This window comes from Trachymyrmex cornetzi, unplaced genomic scaffold (assembly GCF_001594075.2).
Source record: "Trachymyrmex cornetzi isolate Tcor2-1 unplaced genomic scaffold, Tcor1.1 scaffold1017, whole genome shotgun sequence".
Taxonomy (NCBI): Eukaryota; Metazoa; Arthropoda; class Insecta; order Hymenoptera; family Formicidae; genus Trachymyrmex; species Trachymyrmex cornetzi.
In genome coordinates this window covers 193969-208689 of record NW_017295562.1, presented here as the reverse complement: position 1 = coordinate 208689, position 14721 = coordinate 193969, and the positions used below count along the sequence as shown (strand labels likewise).

General features: G+C 29.6%; 2 protein-coding genes across 2 annotated transcripts; both read right to left on the bottom strand.

Annotated features, from left to right (window-relative positions):
- Positions 1 to 932: 932 nt before the first annotated feature.
- Positions 933 to 4340, bottom strand: LOC108758169 (glutathione S-transferase-like). Its single transcript, XM_018502979.1, has 5 exons — positions 4253 to 4340; positions 3609 to 3744; positions 3170 to 3337; positions 2692 to 2831; positions 933 to 1202 (listed from the first exon to the last, which is right to left on the bottom strand). Exons 2-5 carry the CDS (start codon positions 3739 to 3741, stop codon positions 1038 to 1040), a joined length of 606 nt encoding a protein of 201 aa, XP_018358481.1. The 5' UTR covers positions 3742 to 3744; positions 4253 to 4340; the 3' UTR covers positions 933 to 1037.
- Positions 4341 to 6213: 1873 nt separating this feature from the next.
- LOC108758047 (uncharacterized) lies at positions 6214 to 14446 on the bottom strand. Its single transcript, XM_018502802.1, has 10 exons — positions 14349 to 14446; positions 12189 to 12318; positions 11776 to 11943; positions 11299 to 11438; positions 11038 to 11201; positions 10860 to 10911; positions 7740 to 7875; positions 7000 to 7167; positions 6549 to 6688; positions 6214 to 6452 (listed from the first exon to the last, which is right to left on the bottom strand). Exons 2-10 carry the CDS (start codon positions 12313 to 12315, stop codon positions 6285 to 6287), a joined length of 1263 nt encoding a protein of 420 aa, XP_018358304.1. The 5' UTR covers positions 12316 to 12318; positions 14349 to 14446; the 3' UTR covers positions 6214 to 6284.
- Between the last annotated feature and the right edge of the window lie 275 nt (positions 14447 to 14721).

Sequence of the window (14721 nt, the reverse complement as noted above, 5' to 3'; positions counted from 1 at the left end):
GGCTATTACTCTTTTTCTCACATTTTTGCCCTAGGAAAAAGTTACAATACTCTAGAACAAAAATGAAAAATTGCGCTCTTTTTAAACATATTTAAAAAATTAATTTGAAAAATAATTTGTTTAAAAGATTAATAAATAAAAATATTAAGAAAGACAGCAAAATTTTCTTTGCGTACAGACACCTTGTATGTCAGTGATAGCCTTGTACAAATTACTTCGACGTTATCAACGAAAAATAGTGGCTGCAAAATTATAATTTCTTTAGCATTTTACAATAAAAAACATTTTCCCAAGTTTACTGGTTTATCAAACACAGTAAAGGATATTAAAACATTAAAAATACAAAGTTATTCAAAATGCAATATTTTTTTTAACACCGTTAATAAAATCGCATTGAAAAATATCTCTATGACTATAATTATCCAAAAATATAGCTACGATATTTATTATTGATATTATCGATATAAATACTTATTATACATATATGTGCAACTTTGAATTAATTTTAGCATTTATTTTTGTACGTATATAATCAATGTTTCTCTTTATTTTAAGGAACAAACAATGAATCCGTATACACGACAATTGTATAATACATATGCATTATGTATATATAATACATATATATTTACTAAATAAACATGTAATAATCGTCCTTTTCAGCATTTTTAAAGTAGCGGATGTACTCACATTATCAATCTTTATCATTTCAGAAACTTTACATCAAAAACCCTTAATTATAGATAACTTTAGATATTTCAGTCTTATTCATAAAAAATAATAAAACAGTATTCTAAAAAATAATAAATATATATTTTCACCAATAAGCAGACAGTTTCATTGATGAAAAAAATATAATACTCTTTACGTTTGTTACATATATAGAAATGTTAAATATATAATATTAACTTACGAAAAAACCACCATGCTAACTTAATATACGCCAGATTTTCACAAAACATTTTGGTCTAAAAGATTTAATAAAGAATGACATCAATACAAGAACAAAAAGTACGTAAAATTAGAAATTTTACGTACTATTGAATTTTGGGTCGCTTCTCGATGTAAACTTTAATCTTGGGTAAGGCGCGAATCTCCTCTACTAGCTTCTTCAATTCTGGATGATCCTGATTCACATCCCTGGTTAAGATAAAGCTTATACGTTCAGAATATGCAGCCCACATGAAATCCGGCCATGACAGCTAAAATAATAAACATGTGTCTTTGGACTTTTGCAAAATTAACAAGATAAGCATTAGGGTAATTCCGGTATATACGCCGCATCTATACATCTATCAAAAACTTAATTTATTAATACTAGAAATTAAAAAATGTCTATTACGGTCGAAGCTGGATCTTCATTGCTTTAAAATAATTCAATCTTGAATTACTAATATACACTATATATGTACTTGCATACATACTATATTGCAGTCTTTTCAAATTGCGCGCCGAATTGTTTTTCCTGACTATAAACGCAATTAAAACTCTATAGTAATCGCGAATTAAATTGACAAGCAATTTAATAATTTAATGCTATCATCAAGCATCATATTATAAAGATGTTAATGTATTGAAAATGTTAATAAATTTATTGCGAAAAATATTACCTCGGCCGGGACTTAATTTATTAAATATTATTTACTATGTTTAAAGTAAACGAACTGTATCAGTAAAAATTTTCTACTGTCTATTACTATGAAAAAAATATTAGAAATCTGAAATATTTATTTTTCGTGTATTATAAAAAATGAAGTTTTTTAAACCCTCCATATATCCTACTTCTATAGAATATACAGCAAAAATGCTAATATATGTAGCAAGATTGTAATTATTATTTATTACTTCATATACATATTTACCTTTCTTACTTCTCAACAAAACTTTATAAACACATTTTATAAGTTATTGTGTCATTTTATGATGTAAGTAACCATAGCAAAAATGCTGTATATCCTATAGAAGTAGGATATATGGTTACTTATAGGAGGAAGGGGATATGTACGGCTCATGAAAAATTTAAAAATAATGCATATAAATAAGACGTAAAATGACACAATAACTTATAAAATGCGTTTATAAAGTTTTGTTGAGAAATAAGAAAGGTAAATATGTATATGAAGTAATAAATAATAATTACAATCTTGCTACATATATTACAAGTGTTACGATATGAGGTACATATTTCATGTAATGCATTTATTGTATTTTGTGCAATGAATTCAATCTGCGCACTTTGTATGCTTTGAGCATAAATCCCGCCCGCTAAAAATGCCGTATATCCCAAAGAGATGGGATGTACAAGGCAACAAACTAAACAAAGAATACAAAAGCAAGGCACTTGTATTTTGCTTTCTATATACAACATGCTTTACTATTCCTCTACACGTATGCATCACGAAATAACCACTGTCTTTTACATGCCCTACAGTAATCATTTTATGTAGATTATAATTTATGATGGCGCTGCTTATTACAGTGACAAATCGAATCAATTCACGATAATTTCATTAATATTAACACTAAGAAGCTGAAATCATAACTCAATATTAATATAACATAAAGGAATGTAAGTAGAGTAGTTGCGGGAAAATTACACTCTTTCTATTTTTTCTAACTTCTGCGGTGTAAATCCCAGCGCGGTGTATTTACTGGAGTTACTCTATAGTTCGACATGTAATCGATTATTACTTTGCCATTGATGAAATATCCACCGTTATTCTTAACTTGAGCTTCGAATTTGTCGAGATAGAAAGCCAATTTTTGGAAGGCGGTTTCCTTTAACTTTGCTTTGAAAACGGGGTCCTGTTCCCAATAGTATTCGCCCATAGCTGCGAAAATAAATCTGACAATGAGTTAAAACTTGTCGCACAAAGACAAAGACTCATCTGCGCTATGTAAGTACTGTAATAAAAGTAATAGCGATAGAGTACAACAATCGTTCAGGAAACGCACTAATCATTGACTTTAAATAATTTTCTTTTATGGCATAATATCTTGTAATAATAACATTGAATTCCTCAGTTTATATAAGCATAACGTGCACTCTGTATCATATTAATTAATCAAATCTCTCGTCAGTGTGGAGATATTGAAAAGTTGTGTGCCTACTTTGAATTAATTAATTATCAGCCGGTCATTCTTCAATTGATCACCAACATATTTTTACCTCGTCTAATATCCTCCATAGAATCGACCGTGGCATCAATCTCCATAGCCTCGAACTCGTCAGACCCGTATAAATTACCCTTCTTAGCAATGAAGCGAGCGATAGCTCTGGATTGATGGTATGTCTTATTGTCTATCTCCAAAATTGGCAGTTGTCCCATGGGCATGTCTACAATTTTTAAACACAAAAATGATATGTTTGCTATTAAGTTATTGCTGAACAATATTTATTCCAAGAATATACCTCTCTCTATTTACGATAGAAATATAATAATTAAATAATAAGAATAATGAACTTAAAATGAGAAAATTACAAAATAAATTCTGTAGTATAAAATCAATATTTAAACAAAAAAACAATTAAAGTTATGGTTGCAATTATCTCATAATTTCTCTCTCTCTCTCTCTCTCTTCAAAAATATAGCATAGAAATAACATACTTGGTTTATGCTTTGGCCATTCTTCCATAGTGAGTCTAATATCTTCGAATTCAATGCCGCAATAACTTAACAAGTATCTGGATGGTTCACCAACGGCTCCATCCTTAAAGTACGTTAACTTGTACGTCGACATGATCTGAAAATAGTATAGACATAAAAAATAAATTTAAAAAATAAAGATTGGTTTGTTTTATAATAGAAAACGAGGATATTGAGACCATATGGTATAAAACAATTTATAAAAATATAATGAAAAATACACTGAGAAAAAAAAGTTGCTGTTTCAAAAAAATATTAGTTGATTCAACTAAATGTAGCGGTCACGGACTGTCAAGCAAATATTTGTTAACTCAACTAAATATTTGTTAATTCAAACAAATAACATATTTTAAATTACAAGATTTTGTTAATCTAAATATATAAATATTCGAACTAAATAATCATTACGAACTAAACGCATTTAGTCAAGTTAACAACTTTTTTTTCTCAGTGTATGAATTTATTTTGCATCTACAATAAATTACAGGCGACATGTACAGTAAGTTCTCAGCACTTGAGATTTATCTTTGCACGTATTATCTTTGCACATATTATTTTTGTGTCAATTCATAAGTGTATCCATTTAATAAAAAAATTAATATTACCAGAAAATCGTAATTCTACTATTACTTTGCAATCTGCAATTCAATTTCTCACAAAGGTTAAATCTCTCGATCTAACACTGAATGCAGAGTTTCCTGAAGTACAACTAAAACTGCTATACTGTTGTAGTAAAGCGATACTTCTTATCTGATTTATCCACTCAGGGACATGTATTCTTTTTTTAAAAGTACTTCGTTATCTACAATATAAATAAAATAAGACTCCAATATTTAACAATAATATAGAATATTATAGAATAAGAATTGCCTATGTGAGCCGTCACAGGATATTTTTCGCGAGAAAATATATTTAAAAAACTTTTTAAATAATATATTTTTGAAAATTACAAACGTTTCGATAACATTATTGTGTCCTCTTCAAATGTGAAGCACAGAAACGGATTATAAATATAAATTGTCAAATTTTGAAAAATATAATTGAACAGAGATTTTTACGAAAAATATCCTGTGACTCATATAGGCAATTCTTACTCTATATTATTATTTCGTTATCTGTTAAAAATTATCTACAGTGGAAAAAATAGAATTAATGCAAGCAATAAAGCGGAGTTTCATTTAAAAAATAAAAAAAAATATATACATTTTTTTTCCGTTTGCAAATTCTGTAAATGCGTTCAATTATTCATATATAATATAATATATGTGTGACACAAATCAACTATGACATTTTGGTTGTATTACGGGATTCGAACGATGGTTATATTGTGGCCAGTGCCAATGATTTACACAACGTATTCAAAAATTAAATCTTTTATTTTCGATCTCTTGCATTCCGTGCGAGCATTCTTTAGACCACCGAGAGGAAATTTGAGGGGATTATTAACCCTTACTGTACCAATATAGGTAATTAATGACCGAGCGATTCCTGTTCGTGCAACTTTTTTTGAGTCTTTCGGCAATTATAAATTATACTACATTTTATTATTTTCCAAAATAAAGAGTCAATATTTATTCTAGAAAGTTGAAAGTATGTTGAAGAGGTGAAAAAACAAAGAGTATGGATGAGGCACCAAATTGTACATGATACAATAAGGATTAATAATGTTGAATGACATATTAAAATCTGTAAATAATTAATTCTTATTGCGAAAAATATTACTCGGCCGGGAGTCGAACCCGGATCTCTTGCATTTCGTGCGTCTCTTCCATTCTCGCACATACTATCTGTATTGGTATTATTGAAATCATATGCTATGCGATGATATGCATAATTGATAATTACAAAACAACATGCTATCTGTGTTGACATTATTGAAATCATATGCTAAGCGATGATATGCATAATTGATAATTATGTATATTCAAATAGATAAGTAAGAGGGGATTGAAATATGTATAAGAAGCGAGTAGCACATACTTTTACTGAGTAAACAAGATTTAATTTCATTTTTATTTCTTTATTACGTAATAATGTTAAATATTGTTAGTTTGCAAAAAAAAAATGGATGAAACTATTGGGGCGTAATATATATAAGCACGTAATTCTTTTACAAAACGTTTCAAAATAGAATAACTAGTGACGAATGATGTCGCGACATGTAACAAGTCGAAGAAATAAATCAAAGCTAGAATTATAAATCGTTTTATTAAGTAGTGCAGCGTACATAGCAAACTACTTTGTAATTTAACACAGTCTGTCTGACTATTTGTCCCTTTGATTGATATCCGTCTGTAAGATTTCTCAGAAACGATATTTAATTTTTTAGAACTCTGTTTTTGGCAGATATCTGAGGACCTTAGTTTCATCAAGACAAAGTATGAATCAAATTAATTAAAGGAATCAAAGATCGAAGTCCATAAGTCAGTAATACAGAGCAAATCGATGGTTTAAATTTTTCAAATTCTATTTTTGACAATAGATACTAAAAATTTTTAGTTTTACCGAGGTAAAATATGAGTCAAATCAATTAATGTGAGAAAACCAAAAGTCAAAGTAAATTTGAATTTCTTCTAATAGGTGCAGGTTTTTCGCTGCATTACTTACAATTAGTTATAATCGTTGCAAAGGGTTTATTTAAAATTCAGTTTTAGGTCGCTTTTCGATGTAAGCTTTAACGTTGGGCAAAGCGCGAACTTTCTCCACTAGTTTTTTCAATTCGGGATGATCTTCATTCGGATCCACAGCCAGAATAGAGCTCAGAATGTCACAATGTCCAGCCCATTGGAAATCTGCCCAAGACAACTAAAATAACAAAAAGAAATTTTAGTCTCTTTACGAAGACAAATACATTTGACAACACGAAGATCAATAGCTTAGTAAACAATAGAAAATTATTACTTTGCCACCGACGAGGTATCCGCCGTTCTTCTTAACTTGTTCTTCAAACTTATCGCGAGAGTGGTACAATTTTTGGAAGACGATTTCCTTGAGTTTCGCTTTGAAGGTGGGATTTTGTTCCATATAATAATGGCCCATTGCTACAAAAATAAATTTATCTATCGATTATTTGTATTGAAGAAAAAGAAAAAGACTTTTGTGGTAAACCGTGAGAAAAGCATAATTAAACAGCATGTGAAAACATTTAAAAAATATATGATTTAAAATAGCTGCTTTATGCAGAATACTTTACAGTAACATTAATATTATTCTGGATATATGCAGCATGTATGTATCATTGAATAATTCCGCTAGTATGGAAGATTCAAAAAGTCAAAATCATGTTGCTTGGGTTATTATGTAATTGATGACCTGTCATTTTTTTATATTTACTGATCACCGAAATTTTTACCGTGTCTTATATCATCGATAGAATCGACTACAGCATCAATCTCCATAGCCTCGAAATCATCGGATCCGTATAAATTGCCCTTCTTGGCGATGAATCGTCCAATAGCCTTAGACTGATGATATTGCTTCCCATCAATCTCCAGGACCGGCACTTGTCCCATGGGCATGTCTGCAATATATAAAAATATTATTAGATTATTGAAAACAATATCTGTTTCATGTGCGCATTTATACTAGAAATGCGACTATATAAAAGAACTTACGACCTGTCAATAAATGCGAGAAATTTAGGTTGCAAAATAAAGAAGAATGTGAAAAAATTTCTTGCAGAGCATGAATTAATCGTTGGAAATTGTTCGTAGTATAGACATAGAAAGTAACAGTTATTTGTGCATTAGTTCCGGAGAAAGTATTAAAAATCGAGATTTATACAATTAATGATTGCTGAAATAATCATATGAATGTTTTTTCTAAAGATTTGTGTCCTTTAAAATAAAATCAATGGCATATTTATATATGTTGCAAAAGATGATTTAATTATATACCAAATAATTATTATTTCCTATTCTATAGTTTTAGTAATAGTTTTAGTAATTATTCTATAGTTTTAATTTATACTTTGTATTTAAGTAAAAAATAAACTTTTTCGCATTCTCCTTTTATATAACACGAATTATTATATATAAATGGATGGAATCTCAAATGTATTTCAAAATTATAGTATATATAGAGATAACATACTTGGTTTATACTTTGGCCATTCATCAAAAGTGATTCTGATATCCTCAAATTTGATGCCACAATGACTTAACAAGAACCTAATTGGCTCCCCAATGCCAGTAGCGTTGAGATACATTAACTTATACGTCGGCATATTCTGGAAATTAATAAATACGAAAACAAATAATATATATATATGTATATATAAAGTAAGGTTGCGATTAAAAAGGTCTAAAGAGATAGCACACGAAGTCATTTTGTGGCGTGACAAGCACAGGCAAGCAACCCGTATGAACGAATCAATTGATGCTTGTGTATAAACAGTTCGGAGTTTATATGGCAACACATCAATACTTTATCGCGTCATGAAATGACCTTGTGTGCTTCAATATTAGCTTCAATTTTTAATGAGGTCTGCAAATAATTGTTGACCATTAACTAAAAAAATGATAAATATAATCAAATTCAATCTTTGTTATTTGATTTAATAACTTAATTAATATTATAACAACCGTAAAAAGATTTCTTCTAATAAAAAACTTCACGATAATACATAAATTAATGTCTTCATTTAAGAATCCGCGCTGTGTAATCGGTACGTTTAAAATACTGGACTATAACCTTAGTATAAATTAACAAAAGTACAGAACAAAAATACTCAGTATAAATAATAAGTAGAAAGTTTAAAGGGCGAATGAGAGTCAGAATATAAAAATTTCTTAAATTATCATAACCAATATATTAATACGTAAATTTTAAAAATTAATGTAATAACAAAATTAAGAAGATTACATAAATTAAATTATCCTTACGTGTGATTACATAGTTACAAAAAACGCATATGCTAACAAAACATGTTTCGGCTGCAGAATTGAGCCTTCCTCAGTTATACAAATTTCAACGCATATTCAAAAATCCACATAGTTATCTACCAAGTTGAATAAACATTGCTCACAAAACGACTGCTCGTGTGGAGGAAACATTAGAGATTCTATAACCTCAGCATAACTTGAATGTATTTAACATTATTTGTGTTGAAAAAAAAGAAAAATACTTTCGTGGTAAACCGCGAGAAAAGCATAATTAAACAGCGTGCGAAAACATTAAAAAAATATATGATTTAAAATAGCTGCTTTGTGCAGAATACTTTACAGTAACATTAATATTATTCTGGACATGTATGCAACATGTATGTATCATTAAAAATAAAAATTGAATGAATGTATTTAACATAATTGAGTACAAGTACGTTTCGGTTAAATTCTAGCCTTCTTCAGCTTGACATCGTTGATAATAGAAACATCTATTAACACGTGGAAAACTTTTGGTTATCTCCCAGTTATATCCATGAGCAGATAGTACGCTGGATGGTCTCATGGAGATCGAGACCTTCAAAATAGTCAGTTATGTAAAAACAATAAGTTGTTAGAATGTATATAGACTATAATTAATAGGAGGGTTACCTCAGGAAGCACGTATGCAGAAGTAAAATACAGTTGAAAATCTAGACAAAATTGTGATACTAAAATATCCACTATAACGTCGAATAATGTAAAAATGTCGATAATATACATTGAATTAAACAACGATCTTAAGTTGCGAGTTACAGTATTTTAAGCGCATCGATTACAGCGCGAATTCCTAAATGTTCTATATTAATTTATGTATCATCGTTAAGTTTTTTAATTAATATTGTTATGATAACTATATTTGATATTTATTAAAAAATAAACCATTTTTAGAAGTATCACTTTAGGCAGTATTAAAATAAGCGTACTCGATTACTTATTCCAAAAGCAGGTTACGAAATGAAGAAGATAGAATTCCTCATTACCTAGCAGTTTGTAATCCGGCTTGAAAAATCGAGGCTCTAGCAACCGACACACACCTAATCGCGGATCGAGAATGACTGGAGAGAGTTTCGTTGAAACGGTACTGTCTACATATCTAGTCACTTAGTGACATAAGTCCTTTTTATAGAAAGAATTATAATACTAATCTTACACACACAATCACATGCACACAAAATTCATTTAACTTAGCTAGAATGCACGCATGGAAGGTTGAATTCTAAGCAGAACAACAAATCGCTATAATATCATAAAAATATTAAAATGAATCGTAAGATTGGTGAGTGATCGAAAAGTGACTTTAATAATCATTTTGGAGTTATTTCGACATTATTTTAATGACATAATCTTTTATCTTGCTTGGAATATAATACAAAAAAAAAGAATGGATATCTTTTATTTTCTCTTAGATCAAAACGCTAATCACAGGATAGTGACGCAAACTATATCGTGGCATTTTTATTTTTTACATCAAAGACGATTTCTCATCTTTTATTACATCACATTGTATCTTCTTTATCATTATGCATTTTGCAAAAATTTGAAAGTGATAAAAAATTAAGATTATTTTGCGTTATCTATATAATATCTATATAATAAAATACGATGCTATCTTATTATGCTAGGTTTAATTATTTTAATATATATAATTATAAGTGAGCTCCGTTTCAAGCATGATGACTATGATGTATCATTTTATCTTTCTTTAATATTCGGTGAACGACAAGAATAGAATAATGCATCATGCGTATTATGCGTGAAACAAAACATACTTTGTAAATAGTTTCTTAGTTAAAAACGATATTATTGCTTTTATTTGCTAATGTAAATGCAGTAGAAATACTGATATTATCATGATAATTTACATTCCATTGTTCATAAATAACGTAGTAAAATCGTCTCCTTCTACTGTTATAATCCTTCCGGGATGGGGTTTAAGATTATTCCAGGATTATAACAGTATTTCTTATATTTTCTTTAAACAATAATAACTTTTCCTAATTATATTACAGAATATAACGATTAAAAAATTAGCCATTATTGCTTTTAATATATCGTTTAATATTGTATAATAAGACAAAGTGATAAAAAAAAACATAATTTTTTATTATTTATAACGTAATATTATTCCATGTTATTTAAATTATATAATATTTATAATAATATATATATTTGATAAATATACGCAATATTTTTGAACAGATAAGAAAGAAGGAATTTTAAAAATAAGAAGCGACAAGCACGTACACTTTTATGCTGCAAACGAAAAGATTTTATTTCCTTTTCACACTTGTTCCGCAATAATATTAGTTGTTATTAGATTGCAGAGAAACTGATTAAAGCTATTCGAATGTAATACATTAGCACACTATTCTTTTTACAAAACACTTTGAGATAGAATAGTTATTACAAAACGATGACGTAACAAATCAATGAAAGAGCATAAAAGTATAAATCGTTTTATTTACATTTGGGTTGTGGGTCGCTTCTCAATATAAGCTTTAATGTTAGGCAAAGCACGAACTTTCTCCACTAGTTTCTTCAATTCGGAATGATCCTTATTCGGATCATCCCCCAGAACAAAACTCAGATAATCGAAATATGCAGCCCACAGGAGATCTGCCCACGACAGCTACAACAACAAAAATATATTTTCGTCTGAACGAAATTACGATGATAGAGGTAATAAAATTAGTTATATAGCTTGGCACGGAATCGAAATTTATTACCTTGCCACCAACGAAATATCCGCCGTTCTTCTTAACTTGAGCCTCGAATTTGTCGAGATAATAGGGCAATTTTTGGAAGGCAGTCTCTTTGAGTTTCTCTTTGAAAGCGGGATCTTTTTCCCAGTAATATTGGGATAATGCTACAAAAATAAATTTACCGTACGATTTTTGCTTCGCATAGAGATAAAAAGCATATTGTACGATAAATCACCGTGAGAAGAGCGATATTAATTAAACAGCGCGCGATAATTATTCAGGAAATATATTGTTAACTTCAAATATCTGCTTTATGCAGATCAACAATAACATTAAACCCCTATTTGACATATGCGCAACATGTGTGCAAGGTGTATTGATGACTAATCCCATCGGTGTGAAAGACTCGGAAAGTTACAATGTATGTGTCTTGTTGATTAAATGATTATATAATCGACAACTTGTTATCCTTCCACATTGGTTGATTAGCAATATTTTTACCTAATCTTATGTCGTCCATAGAATCAATAGTAGCATCAATCTCCATAGCCTCGAAATCATCAGACCCATATAAATTGCCCTTCTTGGCGAGGAATCGTCCGATGGCCCTGGACTGATGATATTGCTTCCCGTCGATCTCTAAGACTGGCACTTGTCCCATGGGCACGTCTGCAATGTGTAAAAATATCATGAGATTATTGCAAAGCAATATCTGTCCCACGCATATATTAGAAACATAAATGATCGTAAACCGAATGATCGTAGAACAATAAAACTTGACGATATAGATGCGAGAAATTCCATGCACTTTGCAAAGTAAATTTTATAACACGAATTAGTGTTTAGATGAAAGAACAATTGAAATTATGATCGTTTTGTAATCTAAAAATAATAGCATATGAAAGGTAACATACTTGGTTTATGTTTTGGCCAATCATCGGAGGTAAACCTAACATCCTCAAATTTAATGCCACATTGATTTAACAAAAACCTAATTGACTCCCCAAGGCCGGTAACGTTGAAATACAATAACTTGTACATTTTCTGAAAATTGTATAAATATAAAAATGTATGTACAAAATATTATAAGGTTTACCTCATTTTCAAGCAAGTCTAAACAAACATAATGCCAGTAAATACAAAAATCCATGCGACATAATAAAATGTTGCACACTTGCGTCTCATCTCATCTTTGAATTATCACACAGTTTACGAAAAATTTCGACGGCTTGAACAATTCCCTTTGCAAGAAACTTGATCGATGCACGAACTTAGATCACGCGTTGCACAATTGCATTCGGTGCGTTTTATTACTTAGATATCGCAACAACTACTGCAGAAATAACTGCCGCAAATCCACAACTATGTAAGACAGCGTGGACACTACCACCTGTTACTCACAATCAAGGTAAATATGTTTACCAATGTTGATTTTGAATTTACGCAAAAAAAAGATCTTGTTAAAAAAAAAAATTTAATTGAACCACCCCGTACTTTAAATACAATATTTAAATCAACGTTTTATTATTTATAAGAAGAAGATAGTATTATGATCCATATAGATATATATATGGTTCTTCATAATATCTTCGCTATTAGATAGCGAATTCTAATGAATACTTATAAAATTATTTATTTAGCAGCCATTACACAATAATGCTAATACAAATACACAGTAGCCAGCATTTATGTACATTTTCAACGCATCAAATGCATTTTTATATAACTTTCGAGTTTTTACTTTTGAAATGCAAGGTACATTTTAGCTTGATTATACATTTTTTAAACTCGTATGCATTATCACATGAATATATTATACACTTAAGTGTTTGTTATTTGATATTTTATTCGGTTGTACTATTAGATGTTAAATAATAACATGGCAATTAGCTAATGTAGCCTTCTAAACGTGCTGATAATACGACCTATTTTAAGGTTCTCACGTAATGTTTACCAAAGAATTCAATAAGCGCACACAGCTCTGCTGTAGATCCATAGTTCACGTTATATATTCCATAAATTCTTAGTACTGATACAGCAAGTTATGTTTATAAAAATTTATATGTACGTATATACATATACATTCTGCAATAGGTTTTCTAAATATATAATTTTAACTAAGCACTGTTTTTTAAGAAGAACTAATTTTTTATAAAAGACCGCAGCACCTTTATTCTCTTTTTCGATTTATTACGCGTCCTTATATTTTTATAAATAATGTCTCACAAGTATAATCAATATTTAATAATATATTTCATAATTTTGAAAAAATCGATTGAATAACACTTTGACAAATATAATCATTAAGTTTTCAATTTATATATGGATTATTAACAGAGTTATTGTACAAAATGTACATAGGGGCCTATAATGCCACCTTCTCCTCTAATATAAGACACTAATTTGAATATTGCATGGGGGCGTTAAATAATCTAGCATCGTCCCTGCTCTCGCTATTTAAGGTTTGCTTGCGTCGCATGCTTCAATATACTTCAACATTCCCCTATCACAGCACCTACTCATTCCAACGCGCATGTTGACGCATATGACGCGAACAAATCTTCAATTTAAGCCTTGTGTGTACAATGATAAAAGTTGTTCCGAGATATCGGACGGGAGAAAAATTAACAAAATCACATTTCAACAATTTACTCATTTGAACAATTCAATTAGTCAATTCTTTCTCTGTCTGAGATCTCGAAGCGATTTAATTTTAGCATCGTTGACTTTACGCAAATTTAATACGTATAAGTTGACGCAAAGTTCGAAACAAAGTTTTCGAAATTTTGCTATCCAACTGTATTGTATATTAAACTTATTTTTATATAACTCCAATCATTTTTTATATATAAGTAATCCTGTATAATCAAATTCAGTCTTGGTATTTAATTACATAATTTAATTTAATCCTTATGACACGCACAAAACACACAAAACACTACAATTCTATTTTATATTTATTTAAAAATAAATCATTTCCAAAAGTATTAATTCAAATAATATTAAAATAAGCATACTCGCTTGTTTATTCTAGAAACAGGTTATAAAATTAAGAAGATACAATTCCCTATTACCTTGCAGTCTGTATTAATCTATTGTAGAAATCCGAGACTCTGACAATCGATGTGAACCTGTTCGCGTATCAAGAACGACTGAGCGTTTCGTTGGACCGATATTGTGTAATGTGTACCCAGTTACTTGGGAACATATGTCCTTGTTTCAAAAGGAATTTATAGGTCTTGTTTTTTGTCATTGCATTGGGTTACATTAAAATTTTCTATCTTTGCAGTTTAATTAAACTTCAAATATATGTATATATCTATTTGATTTTAAGTACAAACGCATTAATTCAGCCATAAAGAGAGAGAGAGAAAAAGAGATAGAGAGGCAGAGAGAAAAAGAGATAGAGAGGCAGAGAGAAAAAGAGATAGTGAGGCAGAGAGAGGG

Coding starts and splice junctions, on each gene's coding strand:
- LOC108758169 (XM_018502979.1), bottom strand. CDS start 3,741: ATGTCGACGTACAAGTTAACGTACTTTAAGGATGGAGCCGTTGGTGAA. Junction 3,338..3,608: donor ATGGCCAAAGCATAAACCAA/GTATGTTATTTC, acceptor TAAAAATTGTAG/ACATGCCCATGGGACAACTG. Junction 2,832..3,169: donor TATGGAGGATATTAGACGAG/GTAAAAATATGT, acceptor TTATTTTCGCAG/CTATGGGCGAATACTATTGG.
- LOC108758047 (XM_018502802.1), bottom strand. CDS start 12,315: ATGTACAAGTTATTGTATTTCAACGTTACCGGCCTTGGGGAGTCAATT. Junction 7,876..10,859: donor CTAATATTATTGCGGAACAA/GTGTGAAAAGGA, acceptor ATTAATTTCCAG/AATATGCCGACGTATAAGTT. Junction 7,168..7,739: donor ATGGCCAAAGTATAAACCAA/GTATGTTATCTC, acceptor TATATATTGCAG/ACATGCCCATGGGACAAGTG.